Source organism: Salmo salar, chromosome 24 (assembly GCF_965601325.2).
Source record: "Salmo salar chromosome 24, fSalSal1, whole genome shotgun sequence".
Lineage (NCBI taxonomy): Eukaryota > Metazoa > Chordata > Actinopteri > Salmoniformes > Salmonidae > Salmo > Salmo salar.
This window is the reverse complement of record NC_138314.1, coordinates 9,102,285-9,126,699: the sequence shown is the minus strand read 5'-3', so window position 1 is coordinate 9,126,699 and position 24,415 is coordinate 9,102,285. Positions and strand designations below refer to the sequence as shown.

Here is a 24,415-nt window from a genome sequence, read left to right as displayed (position 1 = left end):
AGATTTGATGATGCTACTCTGCTGTTGAGCTACTTAGTAGTCTAAAATCCACCTCACATACTTTTTTCCCAACGGCGTTATGAGGAAGAGTGAGGGAAAGTAGCGTTTATGAAATAATCAAAAGAAGCAGAAAACCAACTCCCCCACCCAGAACAGTCACTACAACTCAGCGGAATAATGATCCAGTTGATTGTCCCCAATCTTCCAACCAACACAAATTCCAGCCAGAAAAAAACCTGTAACTGAAGTGCAAACTATACAGTTTATTTTGCGAAAAAATATATATTTTTGAAACATATCAATTGCTGGTTATCTTTGATTTTTCCCCAGTCGCAAACACTCCAGCAAGTCGAACACGAAAGGTAAGTTCAGTCTCTCGCTATGCTCTCATACTAGTCTCATGGTCGTCTTTTTCGCTCAGACTCTAAGCAGAACTTCTCAAAAGCTTCCTCGATCTCAGGGTCCATCTCATCCTCGTCATTGAATGATCTGGAACACACAAAACGCAGGCAAAATTATTAAGGGAATATAAAAAGGTTTGTTTCAAATGCCATTCAGTATACCACTAAAGATCAAAGTCACAGTCCTCCAAAGGAAAAGGCGTGCGCACACACACAGTTGAGTGAGAGGTAGACGGGTCAACTAAGCGCTCTTTCTGTTTCGTCTGCGGACTCATCTGACTCGGAGGTTCTGGCTTCCCCTGTTCCAATTGTGGGCTAAACAATTACACACAAGTCAACAACCTCATGTGGCTCTCAGGTTATGCGACCTGGGTGACATTTGCACTGCTAAATCATGGCCGCCACTGCAAAAAAAAAGAAAAAAAAGGAGATCTACGCATTACAGACCCAAACCCCCGCTAACTCTGCTTCCGCTGCTGAGAAAAATCCTAGGGGAAACACTGCATTGGCATATGCACACAGGAGTGAGGGAGAAAGGTCACAAGACAAATGCTACACTGGCATTAGTGACTATGGCACTGGATTCTGTGACTTATTTTCTGTGGTCAGCTGGTTCTCACAGAAGAATATTCTAGAACTACAGCGGAATGTTCAAAAACTACAGAAGAGCATTCTAGAACTATAGAGGAATTTTCTAGACCAGAATAGCATTCTAGAACTACATAGGAATATTTTACGGATTAAGTTCCATTATGACTCACACACATGGGAACCAAGTCAACTGAAAAAGCAAGGGAACATGACCAAAACTAAATCACAGACAATTAATACTCACGATTCATTTCCATTCTCTTCATAGGCCTCTGGGAAATAGTCATCTTCCCGATCCAGGATCTCCTGGTATTTTTCAGAATATTCTGTAACACCGAAACATAAATTTAGGGACAATGCGTAGCTTGCAGGGTTTCACCTTGATGAATGCTGAGGATAATACTTACCAGGGTCGGCTGCTGTAAAGGGAGTGCCATCTGCAGTGTAGAACGTAGGCTCATTCTGACAAGAGAAACACACAAAGACAAACACAAGGAAAAGAGGTGAAAGGTTGGTGGGCATGAACTTCCATTTGAACATTTAAACCAGTTTCGCCCAAATGTTGGATCGCCAGCAATTCCTTTTGTGTCATGGCTTAAAGCAGGAGTTGGCAAGAAACATGAGTGAAACATTTAAAAGCTTGTAGCTCCTCACCATGAAGTAGTTGGGGTCGTTGTCAGGTGTAGCTTCGGCAGCAGCAGCAGCATGGACTCTGCCCCAGTTACTAGACCTCAGCTCCACCAGTCGCAATAACATCTGCTTCACATCTCTGATGAAAACACAAGACAGTCTTTTATGTAATCACTCACTGGGCGTCAACAGCATCTTCTTCACACAACTCATCCTACCATCTTTTACCTAATAGAAGAAGCATTCATTTTACTTCTGAATCTGGCAGAGGTAACACACACACACACACACACACACACACCTGCTGCACTGGGCATCCAGCACAATGTTCTCAATCCTCTGGACTATCTGGTCCATGTCAGACTTCCTGCTCTCTTTCCACGTATCCTCCAAAACCGAGCCCGTCAACTACAGATGACATCACAGGTAAACGTCATTGTAACACAGGGGAATTTTTTCGTGCACATTACAACAAGCTTGACATTACATTGTAATATACTATAATTTGGATTGTGGCCTGCAGATTTCTTTCAATAGACATGAATTAACGGTGTACCACAGTTGTGGAACATTGAAGCAACTTGACATTAGAGATCAGATAACGTGTGAAATCACCTTGAGCAGTTTGACAGCACAGATGAGGTTTCCATCCACGGGGTTGGAGAAGAGGGCGTTCATCAATTCCCTCAGGGCAGTAAGCAGGATCTCAGCTCGAGACGGAGGCCCTTTCGCACTCTTAAGCTGAGACAACCAATCATACAAGACAGCGGTCAGGTTCGGTCTAATCTCAGTTAACCCAGCATTTAAAATCTAGCACCATTTGGTCAGATGCTTGAATACGTTCTGGGGGAAGCGTGTTTTAGAAAAAATAGGGCTGTGACGAATTTGGAATTTTGGGAGACGATGAATTGTCATGCAAAATGAACTCGGTTATTGTCGTAATGGTCATTTTTGTTGAAAGATGTTTTCAATTTATAATGCATCTTAGAAAAATAGCTACGACATACTCAATGAATACAACACAGCTTGGTGACACCCCTATCCCATTTGGAAATTATGCTGCTACTCCAGACCCTGCTGTTCTGCTCGTAAAATGATTACCAACATAACCCATTTCATGTAAAAATGAAAACTGCTATTGGGTAAACTATACAGTCACTTCAGAAAGTATTCACACCCCTTGACTTTTTCCACATTTTGTTACAGCATGAATTTAAAATGGATTAAATTTAGATTTCTTTTGTCACTGGCCAACACACAATACTCCATAATGTCAAAGTAGAATTACGTGTTTCAAATTTTGTACAAATTATTTCTAAATGTCAGGTTAAATTTATTGAGTCAAGTATTCAATCCCTTTGTTATGGCAAGCCTAAATATGTTCAGGGGTAAACATATGCTTAACAAGTCACATGGACTCAGTGTGTGCGATAGTGTTTAACATGATTTTTGAATGACTACCCCGTGTCTGTACCCCACACATACAATTATCTTTGAGGTCCCTCAGTCGAGCAGTGAATTTCAAACAGATTCAACCACAAAAGACCAGGGAAATTTTCCAATGCTCGCAAAGAAGGGCACCTATTGGTAGGTATTGGTATTTTAAAAAGAAGACATTGAATATCCCTTTGAGCATGGTGAATTTATAAATTACTCTTTGGTTGGTCTATTAATACACTCAGTCACTACAAAGATACAGGCGTCCTTTCTAGCTCTTGATGGAGAGGAAGGAAACCGCTCAGGGATTTCACAATGAGGTCAATGGTGACTTTGAAACCGTTAAGAGTTTACTGGCTATGATAGGAGGAAACTAAGGATAGATCAACAACATCGTAGTATGCTAAAATAGTAACCTAAATGACAGAGTGAAAAGCAGAAATAAAAAAATATTCCAAAACATGCATCATGTTTGCAACAAGTCACTAAAGTTATACTGCAAAAATGTGGCAAAGCAATTCAGTTTTTGTCCTGAATACAAAGTTATGTTTGGGGCAAATCCAATACATTACTGAAAACCACTCTCCATATTTTCAAGCATAGTGGTGAATGCATCATGTTATGGGTGTGCTTGTAATCGTTAAGGACTGGGGAGTTTTTCAGGATAAAAAAATAAACGTAATGACCTAAGCACAGGTAAAATCTTAGAGGAAAACCAGGTTCAGTCTGCTTTTCATCAGACACTGGGAGATGAATTAACCTTCCTGCAGGACAATAACCTAAAACACAAGGCCAAATCTACACTGGAGTTGTTACCAAGACGACTTGAATATAAAGTTGGATCCCCCTATTAAGATATGTTAAAAAAAATTAAAAAAAATCCAATCTAATGTCCATAATGGTTGATTACACGATTATAAGAATTGTGCCAGCCCTAGTTAGAAATGAGGATATCAGGTTTTCAAAGTCTCCACCCTTGCAAAAGGAAACTCAGCCAAAGCCCCCCCACCTCTGATATTTTCAACTGTGTTCATCATCAGTTAAAGTGAATCTGTTTAAGCAACTCCTTCTCCCAATCCTGATACGTCCAAATAACCAGTGACAAAAACCCAACTGTTGCTCGCTATCTCACAGATCCCATAGCATGCCGACAGATCTACTGTACCAGTTATGTTTAGGTAGTCTATCCACAAGAGATTAGGTTCTGTCTAGAGTTTATTATCAACTCAAAATGTATCTAGGGGGAGGGGTTATGGAAGTTGGGTTATGGGAAGCAAGTGTCAAAGTTGAGGGGTTGAAATGGCACAGATCCACAGAGACAAAGACCCCCAAAAGACTGGGACAGGACAGAGGGGCTCCTGCTCACCTCCAGTCTGAGGTAAAGCTCCCCCAGGAAGAGCACATAGGCATGGAACTTCTTCTGAGTTGCTGCGTCCCCCCGCACCGCTACATCCCTTTGTTCATACTCTGTCTGACACCTACAGGGGGAAGAGAGTGAGTGTGTTTCTGTTTTAATGGCTACAAGTGTTACTTATGGTAGGCATAAAGCATCAGGACGAAGCCCATAATGACAAAAGTGATGAAGTAGATGTTAGGTCTACTTGATAAAATGTTACTAACATAAACAAAGCTCACCGTTTTAGTAACAGCTGACGGAAGTTGCCACTTGCTGGGCTGAGTGCAAGGTTATGAGACAGAAAGTTACAGAGCCTTGCCCCCGTGTAAGAGAAATTGGGGATAACAGTAGACTGCAAAACAGGCATCACACAACATAACAAATTTAGTTTAAAAATGACAGTAAAACATAACAGTAAACTACATACAGCAGGTAGATGGCCGAACCGTGTGTGTGTTGATACACATACTTGTGTGTAGAGGAGTTCCACCAATTCCTGCAGCGTCTCCTCTGTAGTGACCCAGCTGTTCAGCATGTTTGCTATGTGCTCAATGTCGTTCTCAAAGGACCCCGGCGAGGAGTTTAGGTGGCTGAGAAACTCCTCAACCAATTCAGCCAATGTTGTCTCAGTATAATAGCCATCGCTGCCATCCTCCGAAACAGATTCCTTTAAAATTGAGAATACCGGTAATCAAGGATTGGTGAAAAATATGGATACTAGCTAGACATTGGTAGTGGATGAGGTGATTGATTAGTTCAGTCCTTATAATGAAAAGTGCAGTTGATGAGGTACTACGCAACCCATTATCATTATCCATTTGTACAGGGTGTGAACCCAGCACCACAACACCTGATTTCATTTAATAAGGGGCTTTATTACTTGGTCAACCTAGTTCAGGGTTTCCCAAACTCAGTCCAGGGGCCCCTCCTGGTTGCACGTTTTAGTTTTTGCCCTAGCACTCACAACACAGCTGACTAAAATAATCAAATAATCAAGTTTAGATTATTTGAATCAGCTGTGTAGTGAGTGCTAGGGCAAAAACTAAAACGTGCACCCAGTAGGGACCCCTGGACTGAGTTTGGGAAACCCTGCCCTAGTTGAACCAGCTGTGTTAGTAGTACTGGGGGGGGGAAGCCTGCACATTATGGGAACACTGCTTTAATACCTCATGGGGGAGAAGCTTGCACATTGTGGGTTTGGGGGATCACTGCTTTAATACCTCATAGGGGGGGGAGCTGGAAGGGTAGAACTCGGGTGCGTTGGCTGACAGAATGGAGGTGTTCACCAGAGAGTCCACCCTTTTCACTTTGGAGGCAGGAGTGCTGTTGTTGTGAATGACCTGGTGGGGTTTGCTTGGTCTTCTGCTTTCTGGGTGGGAAATGAAGGAAATGCTGAAGACCATAGCTAGCAATAGAGGTCTGGCACAAGGGACACTGGGTGGCACGGACCTAGCTAGTCATGTGAGGTGATTTGGCCGCTGTCCTTGCGCTTTATTTAGCAGCTAGCTCACTGACCAATGTCTAAAAATAGACTTACAATTTAGCTATGGGTAATTCGTGCGACGAATGGCGAATTTTGTCGGTGTGACAGGGGGGATTCAAGTTGTTCTCGCTTTTAGTATAATGTATTCATTGACGTAATTCAATTCACGTTTAAATTGTGTAGCTACTAATATTTGTCAAACGTGTGAGCAGCATTGAGTCATCTAAATTGATAGCTTGTGCCTAGCTGACGTGAGCAAACAGGGCGCGCTCACCCCATGCCCGCGAGATAGAATGTTGTGTAGATTCACGCTCGAGGTCCAAAGTCAGGAAATTCACCCGTTTGTTGCCTATGCTAGCTAGCTACATACTAGCACCTGTGTGAAGCTAGATACAATAAGTATGAGCCACAAGTGGAATTTCCGTTTCGCCTTCAAAATACAAGTTACCCTTTGAAAATGATTCAAATGGATTCAAATAGTAGATTCATGATATGTTTGGCCTAGATAATGCTAAACAAGGCCAGAATGTTACATAAATTCAACAAAACACAATTAGTTTACTTGACAGAGTTGAAATCGCACTGGATGTATTAGACTTTATAATTGAATTTGTAGCATACATAGTGGCAGTGCCTTCAGAAAGTATTCATACACCTTGACTTATTCCACATTGTTGTTTCATCCTGAATTCAAAATGAGTAAATTTGATTTTTTAATCCATCTACATCCAATACCCCCATAATGACAAAGTGAAAACATGTTTTTAGAAATGTTAGCAAGTTTACTGAAAATAGACATAACTCATTTACAAAGATACTTTGTAGAATAACCTTTGGTAGCGATTACAGCTTTGAGTCTTTCTGGCTAAGTATCTAAAGCCTTGTTCACGCCGCAGGCCTTAATGCTCATCAGTTTTTTTTCAAATCCGTTTTCGACCACTGACTGTCCAAACAGCAAGTTACAAGTGACCAAATTGGATGTGTGTGTGTTCAGACAGCAGTAATTTGCTGACGAGGTTACGCTTGTCATAGTAACGACGTCAGTGTGTGCAATAGCGTAGGCTGATTTGTTGGTTTTGCTTGTGCTTCCTATCACCCAGAAGTTATGTAGCAAGCTAAGGTGACAATGCCTGCCATTGACGTTTCCCAATTGCTTTGATTGTTCAAAATCATAGTGTAAGAACACCTTCAAAGCCTCAAAGGATTAGATGATCCAACTTTCAAATTGTCTTTTTTGGCTAGCTGATTAGCTTTATAGCACATTCACAAATGTGTTTGTAAACAATTAACAAGCTAGTTAGCTACCACATGTTCTTGTCAAACTATCAACATAATAGCTAGCGAGCAACAAAATATGCCAAATAAGTCTAAATTCCACTTGAAGGCAAAAAAATATATAATCTGATTTGACCAGTCAGACAAGTCTTATGGCCAGGAATTAGATTTGTATCCGACTTCAAACCACCTACAAAGGTGCTTTGAAATGTGGCTTGAAATATCCGATTCCATGTGCTTTTTGGCTGTTCAGACTGTAGGAAAAATAACAGATTCGAATCGGATATGCAAATAAATAGGATTTGAGTCACTTCAAACTGCCTATGTGAACACGTCTTAAGCGCTTTCCACACCTGGATTGTGCAACATTTCCCCTTTATTCTTTTCAAAAGTCTTAATTAAAGCTCTGTCAAATTGGTTGTTGATCATTGCTAGACAACTATTTTCAGGTCTTGCCATAGATTTAAGTACATTTAAGTCAAAACTGTAAATTGGCCACTCAGGAACATTCACTGTCTTCTTGGTCAGCAACTCCAGTGTATATTTGGCCTTGGGTTTTAGATTATGGTCCTGCTGGAAGGTGAATTCATCTCCCAGTGTCTGATGGAAATAACATGATGCAGCCCCCACTATGCTTGAAAATATGAAGAGTGGTACTCAGTGATGTGTTGGATTTTCCCCAAACATAACTATGTATTCAGGACAAAAAAATGAATTGCTTTGCCACATTTTTTGCAGTATTACTTTAGTGCCTTGTTGCAAACAGGATGCATGTTTTGGAATACTTTTATTCTGTCCAGGCTTTCTTTTCACTCAGTCATTTATGTTAAAATTGGGGAGTAAGTACAATGTTATTGATCCATCCTCAGTTATCACACCCATTGAACTCTAACGTTTTTAAAAAGTCACCATTATTGGCCTCATGGTGAAATCCCTGAGCGGTTCTCTCTCTGGCAATGGAAATAAAATCTAGAAAAAAATAATTATGTTTTGACATTATAGGGTATTGTGTGTAGGTCAGTGACTTAATTTAATCCCTTTTAAATTCAGGCTGTAACACAAAAACATTTGGAAAAAGTAAAGGGGTGTGAATACTTTCTGAAGGCATTGTATATGAACTGTACAGCAAAAGATTTTATAACTAACCCAAGATAGACCACAGCCTGTTTCCAATTTGAGCAAATGAATCATAGTGGGCAGAACAAGCAAGGAGGTGGGAAGAGCCAGACAAGCTAGCGAGATCCTATTGGCACGTTCTAGCATGTATTAGCATATTTCCAATAACTCAATTCACCCTTGCATTCCTAAACCATGCAATTTTTGAAAAACTTTGGCAAAGAGTAAAGTCCACAAAACTTTGTCCTCTCTTTTCATAATATATTCTAGTTTTGAGTACAGAAAACTGTATTGAGATCAAATGTTTCATAGATACAAAAATTAGCAGAGTTGCAAAGAAAAAGCCATATCTTAGACTGGCCAATAAAAAAAAAAGATTAAGATAGGAAAAAGAACATAGACATTGAACAGAGGAACACCACCTAGACGGCTAGCATCCCGGAGTCGCCGAGACCGGCCGTGAATACAAAGCACTATGTTTAGGCCAAATCCAACACAATGAATCACTGAGTACAAAATCAAATTTTATTTGTCACATACGCTGAATACAACAGGTGTGTGTAGTAGACCTTACCATGAAATGCTTACTTACAAGCCCTTAACCAACAATGCCATTTTAAGAAAATAGAGTTAAGAAAATATTTACTAAATAAACTAAAGTGAAAAACAGAAAAAGCTAAAATGAACTACATTAAAATACAGTACCAGTCAAAAGTTTGGACACGCCTACTCATTCAAGGTTTTTATTTTATTTTACCATTTTCTGCATTGTAGAACAATAGTGAAGAAATACAAACTATGAAATAACACATATGGAATCATGTAGTAACCAAAAAAAAGTTAAACTGAAAATATACTTTATATTTGAGATTCTTCAAAGTAGCCACCCTTTGCGTTGACAGCTTTGCACACTGTTGGCATTCTCTCAACCATAAGGTAGTCACCTGGAATGCATATCAATTAACAGGTGTGCCTTGTTAAAAGTTAATTTGTGGAATTTCTTAATGCCTTTGAGCCAATCGGTTGTGTGGTGACAAGGTAGAGGTGGTATACAGAAGATAGCCCTATTTGATAAAAGACCAAGTCCATATTATGGCAAGAACAGCTCAAATAATTAAAGAGAAACAACAGTCCATAATTACTTTAATGTCAATAACTTTGAACGTTTTTTCAAGTGCAGTCGCAAAAACCATCAAGTGCTATGATAAAACTGGCTCTTAATGAGGACCCCCACAGGAAAGTAAGACCCAGAGTTACCTCTGCTGCAGAGGATAAGTTCATTAGAGTTAAGTGCATCTCAGATTGCAGCACAAATAAATCCTTCAGAGTTGAAGTAACAGACATCTCAAAATCAACTGTTCAGAGGAGACTGTGTGAATCAGGCCTTCATGGTCAAATTGCTGCAAAGAAACCACTACTAAAAGGACACCAATAAGAAGAAGAGGCTTGCTTGGGCCAAGAAACACAGGCAATGGACATTAGACCGGTGGAAATCTGTCCTTTGGTCTGATGAGCCCAAATTTGGTTCCAACCGCCATGTTTTTGTGAGACGCAGAGTAGGTGAACAGATAATCTTGGAATGCGTGGTTCCCACGGTAAAGCATAAAGGTGGTGGTGTGATGGTGCTTTGCTGCTGACACTGTCCAGGATTTATTTCAGTGTGGATGACGGATCACCAGCTCAAGCTGAACCTCGGCAAGACGGAGCTGCTCTTCCTCCCGGGGAAGGACTGCCCGTTCCATGATCTCGCCATCATGGTTGACAACTCCCTTGTGTCCTCCTCCCAGAGTGCTAAGAACCTTGGCGTGATCCTGGACAACACCCTGTCGTTCTCCACTAACATCAAGGCGGTGACCCGATCCTGTAGGTTCATGCTCTACAACATTCGCAGAGTACGACCCTGCCGCACACAGGAAGCGGCGCAGGTCCTAATCCAGGCACTTGTCATCCCCCGTCTGGATTACTGCAACTCGCTGTTGGCTGGGCTCCCTGCCTGTGCCATTAAACCCCTACAACTCATCCAGAACGCCGCAGCCCGTCTGGTGTTCAACCTTCCCAAGTTCTCTCACGTCACCCCGCTCCTCCGCTCTCTCCACTGGCTTCCAGTTGAAGCTCGCATCCGCTACAAGACCATGGTGATTGCCTACGGAGCTGTGAAGGGAACGGCACCTCCATACCTTCAGGCTCTGATCAGGCCCTACACCCAAACAAGGGCACTGCGTTCATCCACCACTGGCCTGCTGGCCCCCCTACCTCTGAGGAAGCACAGTTCCCGCTCAGCCCAGTCAAAACTGTTCGCTGCTCTGGCACCCCAATGGTGGAACAAGCTCCCTCACGACGCCAGGACAGCGGAGTCAATCACCACCTTCCGGAGACACCTGAAACCCCACCTCTTTAAGGAATACCTAGGATAGGATAAAGTAATCCTTCTAACCCCCCCCCCCCCCTTAAAAGATTTAGATGCACTATTGTAAAGTGGTTGTTCCACTGGATATCATAAGGTGAATGCACCATTTTGTAAGTCGCTCTGGATAAGAGCGTCTGCTAAATGACTTAAATGTAAATGTAAATATATTTAGAATTCAAGGCATACTTAACCAGCATAGCTACCACAGCACTCTGCAGTGATACGCAATCCCAACACACCTCTAGTCTGTGTAAGGGTTATTTGACCAAGGAGGAGAGTGATGGAGTGCTGCATCAGATGACCAGGCCTCCACAATCACCCGACCTCAACCCAATTGAGATGTTTTGGGATGAGTTGGACCTCAGAGTGAAGGAAAAGCAGCCAACAAGTGCTCAGCATATGTGGGAACTCCAAGACTGTTGGAAAAGCATTCCAGGTTGAGCATTCCAGGTTGAGAGAATGCCAAGAGTATGCAAAGCTGTCATCAAGAAAAAGGGTGGCTAGAAAAAACAGAGATGCTTGTTCTAGGTCCCAAGAAACAAAGAGATCTTCTGTTGAATCTGACAATTAATCTGGATGGTTGTACAGTCGTCTCAAATAAAACTGTGAAGGACCTCGGCGTTACTCTGGACCCTGATCTCTCTTTTGAAGAACATATCAAGACTGTTTCAAGGACAGCTTTTTTCCATCTACGTAACATTGCAAAAATCAGATACTTTCTGTCCAAAAATTACGCAGAACAATTAATCCATGCCTTTGTTACTTCTAGGTTGGACTACTGCAATGCTCTACTTTCCGGCTACCCGGATAAATCACTAAATAAACTTCAGTTATTGCTAAATACGGCTGCTAGAATCCTGACTAGAACCAAAAAATGTGATCATATTACTCCAGTGCTAGCCTCCCTACACTGGCTTCCTGTTAAGGCAAGGGCTGATTTCAAGGTTTTACTGCTAACCTACAAAGCATTACATGGGCTTGCTCCTATCTATCTTTCCGATTTGGTCCTGCCGTACATACCTACACGTACGCTACAGTCACAAGACGCGGGCCTCCTAATTGTTCCTAGAATTTCTAAGCAAACAGCTGGAGGCAGGGCTTTCTCCTAAAGAGCTACATTTTTATGGAATAGTCTGCCTACCCATGTGAGAGACGCAGACTCAGTCTCAACCTTTAAGTCTTTACTGAAGACATATCTCTTCAGTAGGTCCTATGATTAAGTGTAGTCTGGCCCAGGGGTGTGAAGGTGAACGGAAAGGCTGGAGCAACGAACCGCCCTTGCTGTCTCTGCCTGGCCGGTTTCCCCTCTTTCCACTGGGATTCTCTGCCTCTACCCGTATTACGGGGGCTGAGTCACTGGCTTACTGGTGTTCTTCCATGCCGTCCCTGGGAGGGGTGCGTCACTGACGTGGTCTTCCTGTCTGGGTTGGCGCCCCCCCTTGGGCTGTGCCGTGGCGGAGATCTTTGTGGCCTATACTCGGCCTTGTCCCGGGATGGTATGTTGGTTGTTGGAGATATCCCTCCAGTGGTGTGGAGGCTGTGCTTTGGCAAAGTGGGTGGGGTTATATCCTACCTGTTTGGCCCTGTCCGGGGTTTCATCGGATGGGGCCACAGTGTCTCCTGACCCCTCCTGTCTCAGCCTCCAGTATTTATGCTGCAGTAGTTTATGTGTCGGGGGGCTAGGGTCAGTCTGTAACATCTGGAGTATTTCTCTGGTCTTTTCCGGTGTCCTGTGTGAATTTAAATTCTCTCTCTCTCTCTCTCTCTCTCTCTCTCTCTCTCTCTCTCTCTCTCTCTCTCTCTCTCTCTCTCTCTCTCTCTCTCTCTCTCTCTCTCTCTCTCTCTCTCTCTCTCTCTCTCTCTCTCTCTCTCTCTCTCTCTCTCTCTCTCTCTCTCTCTCTCTCTCTCTCTCTCTCTCTCTCTCCCTCTCTCTCTCCTCTCTCTCTCTCTCTCTCTCTACTCTCTCTCTCTCTCTCTCTCTCTCTCTTCTCTCCTCTCTCTCCTCTCTCTCTCTCTCTCTCTCTCTCTCTCTCTCTCTCTCTCTCTCTCTCTCTCTCTCTCTCTCTCTCTCTCTCTCTCTCTCTCTCCTCTCTCTCTCCTCTCTCTCCTCTCTTCTCTCTCTCCTCTCTCTCTCTCTCTCAGGACCTGAGCCCTAGGACCATGCCTCAGGACTACCTGGCTTGATGACTCCTTGCTGTCCCCAGTTCACCTGGCCGTGCTGCTGCTCCAGTTCCAACTGTTCTGCCTGCAGCTATGGAACCCTGACCTGTTCACCGGACGTGCTATCTGTCCCAGACCTGCTGGAACCCTGATCAATTCACCGGACGTGCTACCTGTCCCAGACCTGCTGTTTTCAACTCTCTAGAAACAGCAGGAGCGGTAGAGATATTCTCAAAGATCGGCTATGAAAAAGCCAACTGACACTTACTCTTGTGTTACTGACTTGTTGCACCCTCGACAACTACTATGATTATTATTATTTGACAATGCTGGTCATTTATGAACATTTGAACATCTAGGCCATGTGCTGTTATAATCTCCACCCGGCACAGCCAGAAGAGGACTGGCCACCCCTCATAGCCTGGTTCCTCTCTAGGTTTCTTCCTAGGTTTTGGCCTTTCTAGGGAGTTTTTCCTAGCCACCGTGCTTCTACACCTGCATTGCTTGCTGTTTGGGGTTTTAGGCTGGGTTTCTGTACAGCACTTTGTGATTTCAGCTGATGTAAGAAGGGCTATATAAATAAATTTGATTTGATACTTTGAAGAATCTCATATTTTCATTTGTTTAACACTTTTTTGGTTACTACATGATTCGATGTGTTATTTCGTAGTGTTGATGTCTTCATAATTATTCTACAATGTAGAAAATAGTAAAAATAAAGAAAAACCCTTGAATGAATTGGCATTTCCAAACTTTTGACTGGCACAGTATATAAAAAAAGTAACACAAGAAAATAACAATGAGGCTATATACAGGTGGTACCGGTACCAAGTCAATGTGCAGGGGTACAGGTTAGTCAAGGTAATTTGTACATGTAGGTAGGGGTAAAGTGACTATGCATAGATAAAACAGCGAGTAGCAGCAGTGTAAAAACAAAGGGGATTTGGGGGGGGTCAATGCAAATAGTCCGGGTGGCCATTTGATTGATTAATTGTTCAGCAGTCTTATGGCTTGGGGGTAGAAGCTGTTAAGGAGCCTTTTGGACCTAGACTTGGCGCACCGGTACTGCTTGCCATGCTGTAGCAGAGAGAACAGTTTATGACTTGGGTGACTGGAGTCAGACAATTTTTAGGGCCTTCCTCTGACACCGCCTAGTATATAGGTCCTGGATGGCAGGAAGCTTGGCCCCAGTGATGTACTGGGCTGTATGCTCTTCATATTTTCAAGCATGGCGGTGGCTGAATCATGTTATGGGTAAGCTTGTCATCGGCAAGGACTAGGGACTTTTTTTAGGATAAGAAGAAAAGGAGTAGAGCTAAGCACAAACATGGTCCTAGTGGAATAACTGGTTCAGCCCGCTTTCCAACATAGACTAGGAGACAAATCCACCTTTCAGAAGGACAATAACTTAAAACGCAAGGCCAAATATACACTGGAGTGACTTACCAAGGCGACATTAAAATGTTCTTGGGTGACTTAGTTAAAGTTTCGACTTAAATCTATGGCAAGACTTAAAAGGCTGTCTAGCAATGATCAACAACCAACTTGACAGAGCTTGAAGAATAAATGGGCAAATATAATACAATTCAGATTTGCAAAGCTCTTAGACTTACCCAGTTTTATATTCCATTAATAAAAACATTTTTTGGGTAATTTTTCTTCCACTTTGACAGAGTATTTTATGTAGATCGTTGATCCCAAAAAATGGACAGTTAAATCCCACTTTGTAACACAACAAAATGCGGACAAAGTCAAGGGGTGTGAATACTCTGAATGCACTGTAGAATGACTGACTGGCTCCAGATTGTATTAAATTCAGTCCGGTGACACCACTACAGTCCGGAACCAACTGTGACATGTTTTGCTATGGCCCTGGGTTGATTTGAGTTTATTGCTGCTAGTTAGTACACTGTTGTAGTCAGCTAGTACCATGATAGCTGCATCCAATTTCATTTGTGCCCTAGACATGGGTTGCACCTCAGAGGCTAATGTGACTGTTTTGTCTAAATTACACTTACTTAGAGTGGCATGGAAATACGATGACATTTCTAAAATAGGGAAATAAGTAGTAGGAAACAACTTTGCCATATGATGCCGTTAAGTTTACTTCAGAGAGATGGCAATGTTGCCATTAATGTTGCCAGCACAGTATCTAAAAATGCTGGCAATGCTAATGTAGACAAGCTAAAATACCGTGGACCCCTCAATCTTAGTTAGCTGGCTAAAGTTACAGTGCATCTAAAGTCAATCTGGCGACATCACACTCATGACAAACGGTTTTCATACTAATTATTTGTCTTCTTTTGAAATGTTATTGTGTTTCCAAACCAAATCAGAGTTCCATTGAGGTACGCTAACGTTAGCCAGCTAGCTAACTAGGTAGCAAGTCGGTAGTTAGCTAGCTAATATCAGCTATGCTAGCGATGATAATGATTATCAAAAGATACATAACCATCTATATAACGAGCGGTCTAAGGTCTAGCTACCAGTACACCACTGGGGACCAACAAACTCCAACCACCAACCACCTATTCCGCATGATAGGGTCCTTGAGCAGAGCATGCAAACCATAGTTGTTGGCTGTGCATCCTGCTGGAAGCACGCATTGCATGGTCAATCCGTATAGAACTTCCCAGTCTCAAACGGCCATGATCCTTTTAGCGAGTTGGTTGGGGGCGATGAAGCAACGGAACACCATTCAATGAAGCGAAGCGGGCGGAGGGGCAATTTGCATGTGGAGCTTGGCAAAAGGGGGCATGATTTGTTGACATAATTGTAATCCAAACCCAACTTCCATTTACTACTTGTGACGCACTGAGGTTCCAAACTCTATTTTAGACGAGACTGACTTTATGACCAAAGTTATCCTATTCACACTTTGCAGTCAATTTTGACACTATAATCAATGTTTAACTCTGATGCCACATATACCTTTGAAAACGGCCTAAGTTGATTTTTAGAGGCAGTCGCTCTTTAAAAAGCATCAATAGGACAAACTGGCTAATTAGACAGGCATGTCCGTCTATTAGTGCATCAAATACAAGAACCACATTTCTATTAGAGGTCCACCGATTAAATCGGAATGGCCGAATAATTAGGGCCGATTTCAAGTTTTCATAACAATCGGTAATCGGCATTTTTGGACAGCGATCAAGGCCGATTACATTGCACTCCACGAGGAGACTGCGTGACAGGCTGACTACCTGTTATGCGAGTGCAGTAAGGAGCCATGGTAAGATGCTAGCTAGCATTAAACTTATCTTATATAAAAAAAAAACATAATTACTAGTTAACTACACATGGTTGATGATATTACTAGTTTATCTAGCTTGTCCTGCGTTGCATATAATCGATGCGGTGCCTGTTAATTTATCATTGAATCATAGCCTACTTCGCCGAACGGGTGATTTAACAAACGCATTCATGAAAAAAGCACTGTCGTTGCACCAATGTGTACCTAACCATAAACATCAATGCCTTTCTTAAAATCAATACACAAGTATATATTTTTAAACCTGCATATTTAGTTAATATTTCCTGCTAACATTAATTGATTTTAACTAGGGAAATTGTGACACTTCTCTTGCGTTCTGTGCAAGCAGAGTCAGGGTATATGCAGCAGTTTGGGCCGCCTGGCTCATTGCAAACTCTGTGAAGACCATTTCTTCCTAACAAAGACCGTAATTAATTTGCCAGAATTGTACATAATTATGACATAACATTGAAGGTTGTGCAATGTTACAGCAATGTTTAGACTTAGGGATGCCACCCGTTAGATAAAATACGGAACGGTTCCGTATTTCACTGAAAGAATAAACGTTTTGTTTTTCGAAATGATAGTTTCCGGATTTGACCATATTAATGACCTAAGGCTCATATTTCTGTGCGTTATTATATTATAATTAAGTCTATGATTTGATATTATATAGAGCAGTTTGACTGAGCGGTGGTAGGCAGCAGCAGGCTCGTAAGCATTCATTCAAACAGCACTTTCCTGCATTTGCCAGCAGCTCTTCGTTGTGCTTCAAGCATTGCACTGTTTATGACTTCAAGCCTATCAACTCCAGAGATTAGGCTGGCAATACTAAAGTACCTATTAGAACATCCAATAGTCAAAGGTATATGAAATACAAATGGTATAGAGAGAAATAGTCCTACAATAACTATAACCTAAAACTTCTTACCTGGGAATATTGAAGACTCATGTTAAAAAGAACCACCAGCTTTCATATGTTATCATGTTCTGAGCAAGGAACTTAAACGTTAGCTTTTTTTACATGGCACATATTGCACTTTTACTTTCTTCTCCAACACTTTGTTTTTCATAATTTAACCCAAATTGAACATGTTTCATAATTTGAGACTAAATAGATTTTATTGATGTATTATATTAAGTTAAAACAAGTGTTCATTCAGTATTGTTGTAATTGTGATTATTACAAATATATATATAAATAAAAGTCGGCCGATTAAATCGGTATCGGCTTGTTTTGTGGTCCTCCAATAATCGGTATCGGCGTTGAAAAATCATAATCGGTCGACCTCTAATTTCTATAGCATCTTTGTATCTGCCATTACACACAATCACCTGTTGATGATCGCAATTTGGCACCATTAAGGCAATCACATGCAGTCAGTCCTTATCACCAGTTGATGACTGAGCCCTGGCCAGCCTTATGTGGAAGCAACAATTTATATTATCATTGGAAGCAAACCAAAAGTAGCCAAGAGCAAAAAAGTATTTATTTGTTTTTATGTGAACTGAAACAAAACACAAACATTTATAGCGTAGATACTCTGTACTAAAATGCAGACACCAATCACCCACCATCTCCCAACTCCCTTTTCAGCTCTTGCAGAGTGATTAGTGTCTATCAGATTTGGACAAAGCCACTTTATTTGCCATTTATTACTGAAGGTAAAAGGTTATTTCAACCTATATTTAGGCATGTTCCTTCTGTGTGGTCTGCAAATGTATCTTATCTGTGGTCTAAAGAAATTCCCCTTGCTTTAATTCAATGATCCCAGACCCCATAGAGATCTTCTTAGGCTTTTCACTGTGATTCTACCATGTAAATTCTATGCCAGATCCTCTCAGTGAATATTCCAAATCTCCATCTCCCCCACTTCTCATCTTTTTACCAGAGGTCTTGATACCCCCATTTCGTGGTCCAAAGAGCCATAGGTAAGGCTGTACAGTGCATATAAGTACAGATTGCAGATACTGACAAGATGCATGTCTCTCCGCCCTAACAATGGGAGTCGTTGTCCACAAAGTGGCACGGCCCGCTGTCTAGGACTCGGTTATCCTTTCTTTGGATTGGTGGATACATCTCATAATTGTAATACTTTTCTGAATATTTGATGAGGGTTGATGACATCAACCGCCTGTATTCAACGGAGAGAGATACTATGCTACGAGACTCATGCCATGAATATGCATAGCCATCTCGCGACTAGAGGTCGACCGATTATGATTTTTCAACGCCGATACAGATTATTGGAGGACCAAAAAAAAGCCGATACCGATTAATCGGCCAATTTTTTATTTTTTTTTGTAATAATGACAATTACAACAATACTGAATGAACACTTATTTTAACTTAATATAATACATCAATAAAATCTATTTAGCCTCAAATAAATAATGAAACATGTTCAATTTGGTTTAAATAATGCAAAAACAAAGTGTTGGAGAAGAAAGTAAAAGTGCAATATGTGCCATGTAAAAAAGCTAACGTTTAAGTTCCTTGCTCAGAACATGTGAAAGCTGGTGGTTCCAACCTGTTGGGGACCCTTTTGAGATAGGATCCCGTTAACGGGATTGCTTGACAAGATAGCATGGCGCGAAATTCAAAACAGCAAATAAATCGAATAATTTCAATTTCTCAAACAATCAACTATTTTACACCATTTTGAAGATAAACTTCTCGTTAATCCAACCACATTGTCCGATTTCAAAAAGGCTTTACAGCGAAAGCAAAACATTAGATTATGTTAGGAGAGTACATAGACAAAAATAATCACACAGCCATTTTCCAAGCAAGGATATATGTCACAGAAACCGAAAACACAGCTAAATGAAGCACTAACCTTTGACGATCTTCATCAGATGACACTCTTAGGAGATTATGTTACACAATACATGTATGTTTTGTTCTATCAAGTTCATATTTATATCCAAAAACAGCATTTTACATTGGCGCGTGACGTTCAGAAATGTATTTCCCCAAAAATTTCCGGTGAATCAGCACAACAATTTACAAAAATACTCATTATAAACGTTGATAAAATATTAAACTGTTATTCAAAGAATTATAGATTATAGTCACCTACTTCCCAGCCTTCTCGTTCGGTCTGTGTTTACCGCAAAAGCCTCAAACAACTTTCTAAAGACTGTTGACATCTAGTGGAAGCCTTAGGAAGTGCAAAATGAACCCTAACTCACTGTGTGTCAGAAAGGCAAGGACCTGAAAAAACTACAGGCACCAGATTGAATTTCCTGGTTGTATTTTGCTCAGGTTTTTGCCTGCCATATGAGTTCTGTTATACTCACAGACATAATTCAAACAGTTTTGGAAACTTTAGAGTGTTTTCTATTCAAATCTACTAATACTTTGCAAATATTTGACCCTGGGCCCGAGTATTAGGCCGTTTACTCTGGGCATGCTTTTCATCCAAAAGTGAAAATACTGCCCCCTAGCCCAGACAGGTTTTAACATGAGTCTTCAATATTCCCAGGTAAGAAGTTTTAGGTTGTAGTTATTATAGGACTATTTCTCTCTATACAATTTGTATTTCATATACCTTTACCTATTGGATGTTCTTATAGGCACTTTAGTATTGCCAGTGTAACAGTATAGTTTCCATCCCTCTCCTCGCTCCTACCTGGGCTCGAACCAGGAACACATCGACAACAGCCACCCTCGAAGCAGCGTTACCCATGCAGAGCAAGGGGAACAACTACTCCAAGTCTCAGAGCGAGTGATGTTTGAAACGCTATTAGCGCGCACCCAGCTAACTAGCTAGCCATTTCACATCGGTTACACCAGTCTAATCTTGGGAGTTGACAGGCTTGAAGTCATAAACAGTGCAATGCATTGCGAAGGGCTGCTGGCAAATGCAGGAAAGTGCTGTTTGAATGAACGCTTACGAGCCTGCTGGTGCCTACCATCGCTCAGTCAGACTGCTCTATCAAATCAGACTAAATTATAACATAATAACACACAGAAATACGAGCCTTAGGTCATTAATATGGTCGAATCCGGAAACTATCATCTCGAAAACAAAACATTTTTCCTGTCAGTGAAATACGGAACAGTTCCGTATTTTATCTAGCGGGTGGCATCCCTAAGTCTAAATATTCCTGTTACATTGCACAACCTTCAATGTTATGTCATAATTACGTAAAATTCTGGCAAATTAGTTCACAACGAGCCAGGCAGCCCAAACTGTTGCATATACCCTGACTCTGCGTGCAATGAACGCAAAATGACACAATTTCACCTGGTTAATATTGCCTGCTAACCTGAATTTCTTTTAACTAAATACGCAGGTTTAAAAATATATACTTCTGTGTATTGATTTTAAGAAAGGCATTGATGTTTATGGTTAGGTACATTCGTGCAACGATTGTGCTTTTTTCGCAAATGCGCTTTTGTTAAATCATCCCCCGTTTGGCGAAGTCGGCTGTCTTTGTTAGGAAGAAATAGTCTTCACAGTTCGCAACGAGCCAGGCAGCCCAAACTGCTGCATATACCCTGACTCTGTTTGCAAGAGAAGTGACACATTTCCCTTGTTAAGAGAAATTCATGTTAGCAGGCAATATTAACTAAATATGCAGGTTTAAAAATATATACTTGTGTATTGATTTTAAGAAAGGCATTGATGTTTATGGTTGGAGCAACGTGTACCTAAGCGATTATATGCAACGCAGGACAGGCTAGATAAACTAGTAATATCATCAACCATGTGTAGTTAACTAGTGATTATGATTGATTGATTGTTTTTATAAGATAAGTTTAATTCTAGCTAGCAACTTACCTTGGCTTCTTACTGCATTTGCACTCGTGGAGTGCAATGTAAAGCAGGTGGTTAGAGCGTTGGACTAGTTAACCGTAAGGTTGCAAGATTGAATCCCAGAGCTGACAAGGTAAAAATCTGTCGTTCTGCCCCCGAACAAGGCAGTTAACCCACCGTTCCTAGGCCGTCATTGAAAATAAGAATGTGTTCTTAACTGACTTGCCTAGTTAAATAAAGGTTAAAAAAATATATATATAAATATATATATATATATATATTTTTTTTTTAAATCGGCCAAATCGGCATCCAAAAATACTGATTTCCGATTGTTATGAAAACTTGAAATCGGCCCTAATTAATCGGCCATGAGACAACTCCGATAGTGTTTTTTCCTCAAAGTTGCCGGGATGTCACGAGTCCTACTTATAGCAGTTCACTCAACAACTTAAGCATAATACCCATAAAACCAAGCGTCAAACAGGGAAATAGTTCCAATCGTTTTTCCCCATTCATTTTTCCCATAGGGGATTTTAGAAAACACATAAATTAAGGGCTGTGTTTAGTGTAGGCTTACCCTGGCATAATGTTTTGATGACCGAGTAAATCTCTCTAGGACAAGGTGACTTTTATCAATACATTCACCTGTATTTACCCCCCAAAGAAGAAATGCTAATCAGCTGCTAATGTGGCTATCATAAAGAACTGCAAATGCCATGATGACATGGGTGAGACTGCCGAATCAAGGCAAAGGTAAGAATATCTGGATTAACTATCTAATGCTAGCTAAATGTAGTAATGAATAAATTGGCTACATTTCTTTAAAATTGACAATTTTGTGAACCATCTTGTGCAATTTTTAAATTGACAATACCTGTTAGCAAAGGTGTCAACTACCGATGACGTGCAGGAACTTGCAGGGATTGTAGTTTTGCATGTCAACTTTGGTGCTAATTAGCATTTTTTAATCAGAGTAAATAGAGCTGAATATATTTATAAGTCACCTTGTCCAAGGGATTTACATGGTTATCAAAATGTCACAATAGGGTAAGTCTACACGAAACACAGCCCATATTTTAAGTGTTTTCTAAAATACCCTATGGGGAAAATGAATGGTGGAAAAACTATTGGAACCCTTTCCCTGTTTGACCACTAGGTTTTATGGGTATTATTACGCCACTGTGGGGCTCTATTGAACTCCATACAAAAACACCTTCATTGGTGGGCGAAACAACGCCACCTGCTGTACAGAGAGATTTTCTGCCGAGTTGGACCTCTCTCTTCCTTTTCTTCTCTGATATAAGTATGCCTCCAATGCAAATCTAAAGTCTAATACATCCAGTGCGATTTCAACTGATTTTAACTTTTTTAGTATCAAATTAACTATGTATTGTGTTGAATTCATACAACATTCCGATCTTGTTTAGTATTATCTAGTCCAAATGGCATGAATCCACTATTTGTATCAGTTTGAATCACTTTCAATGAGGGACTTTTATTTTGAAGGTGAACCCCTAAATTCAACTATTGTGGCTAATCGTTATTGTGGCTAGCTTCACACAGGTCTAGCTAAATACCTGTTAGAATGTAGTCAAAGATGCTGGTAACTAAAACAGTAATCCAGTAACTTATAAGGTTTCCCTTCTTGTCTATGACATAGCTCATTAATGCAAATTACTTACAGTAAAAACATATTTGAACTGACAGCACATCTTACCTCCGCCGATAGCCTCACTAGTGTTTGTGTTGTTCTCAGTCAAAGGTGGAGACGTCCGAGGCTGTCGTAGAGGCTCACGCTGGTTGAAAACAGAGTTTGCGTCCCCGTCTCCTACATCTGCGAGGCCGGGGCTTGTTGGCTTTATACGGGCTCTACCTGCGCCTGGGGCTCGGTCGAAATTCTCTGTCATCTCTGCTGCTTGTTTGTACTACGGCCTGTTTGGTAAAGCACAACACTACAGAACACCTGGCATTCCCTCCAAACAAATGTGAAGCGGGTTTGGTAATTCCAATAACGTGCTATTAAATTATTATTTAGTTTGGCCTCAAACACTCACCTATTTCACTTTAATATTTACGTTTAATTTCTCGATTGGATATTAAAATATATTTCTGTAAGGCCACTTCCTTCAACAACAAATCAGGATATCGGTTGATTATTCATATGCATGTGAAGGTGTTGGTGACCTCTAGGGGAAGGGAGTGGCAGAGCAACTTGGAGCTGAGCGGAGTGGGTCGTCGCTAGACTAGTTATCATAGCCACAAAGTCATAATTACGATTAAAAGCCTTCCTATTTTTAAAATGTATCTTCTTATAATCTGAGTTTAACCATAACCACACTGCTAACATTATGCCTAGTCCTAACCTTAAACTAACCTCAAATGTTTGTTTTCATACATTTGTACGACATAGTCAATGTTTCCTTTGTGGCTGTGGTAACTAGTGATAACCGAGCAGAAGCAGACTGGAAAAATAGTCCCAGGAGGACTGCATTGATCTGAAACAAAAAAGTAAGTTAATCAAATACACATATCAGGATAGATGTGACGCAGGTTCTTTAGCAATGAAAGAGAGTGGGGTGGCCGAATAATATAAACATACCACCCACCTCCCACACTACTATAAAACCACAGACGCATGCATCAGAGAGCAGAATCAGGATCCTTGTGGATCAAACCCTCTCACATGTGCCACTCTCCCTCTGCTGCTCTCTCAGTAGCTGCCCACAACAAACATGTGTGTTTCACCAGACCAAACAGAATAAGCATTCATTAGTTGTTTAGCCTTCAGTCATTTTCCACTTGTTTCCCAAAGCTGGATCACATTATGTCAAAGAGCATTCCCGTTCCAGAAATGTGGAGACACACTTTGATAAAAGATTACTTCCCCTATTTTCTGGTATTGCTGTTTTTCCCCCAAATGGGTATCTTGGAGGGAGTTCAAACATTCACAAGTCAAGTCTTAGGAACACAAAGAAGATGAAAGATGACAACAATGCCTTTTGGAGTCCTTGCTAGCTGGCATTGTGTGTGGGGGGGCACTGGCTGTGTGTTCAGGGCAATTAGTTTGACTATTAGCCTTGTGGCATATGGGCTATACTACTATCTGTGACCAAGTAACAATATAGCATAATGTTAAAATCCATGGAAATGCAGTGAAAAAGGGACGATATCAAGGCCATGGTGGAAATTGTAACGTAGCTCAGCGAGGATTGCTATACTGTTCCCTCGGAATGGGAAGGCAGACTTCGACTACTCAGCCCGCTCACACATCTGAGCCATGCGCTCCAATGGCCTCACAGTCACCATTCCACTTCTGACACCAACGTAGCGAACAGCACGGCAAGGACTCAAACCCCCTACGCGTTGCATCAACAGGGTTAACCCCATTTGGTGGAAATGTAACTTGGCTCATACAGTAAGGACCATTACAGTATGTTGGAAAAGCATTGCAACGTCACAAAATAATTTGTTGTGAATCCATAAGCCATTATTACGGGGAC

The 24,415-nt window shown here is 41.2% G+C and overlaps 1 protein-coding gene across 1 annotated transcript; it reads right to left on the bottom strand.

The window, feature by feature from the left end:
- Nucleotides 1–243: 243 nt before the first annotated feature.
- On the bottom strand, nt 244–23,058 carry LOC106585163 (polyadenylate-binding protein-interacting protein 1). The gene is made up of 11 exons (XM_014171070.3): nt 22,633–23,058; nt 5,676–5,824; nt 4,925–5,122; nt 4,695–4,807; nt 4,426–4,537; nt 2,238–2,363; nt 1,924–2,030; nt 1,647–1,761; nt 1,400–1,454; nt 1,237–1,318; nt 244–489 (listed from the first exon to the last, which is right to left on the bottom strand). The coding sequence occupies exons 1-11, from the start codon at nt 22,820–22,822 to the stop codon at nt 399–401; spliced, it is 1,338 nt and encodes a 445-aa protein (XP_014026545.3). The 5' UTR covers nt 22,823–23,058; the 3' UTR covers nt 244–398.
- Nucleotides 23,059–24,415: the final 1,357 nt, after the last annotated feature.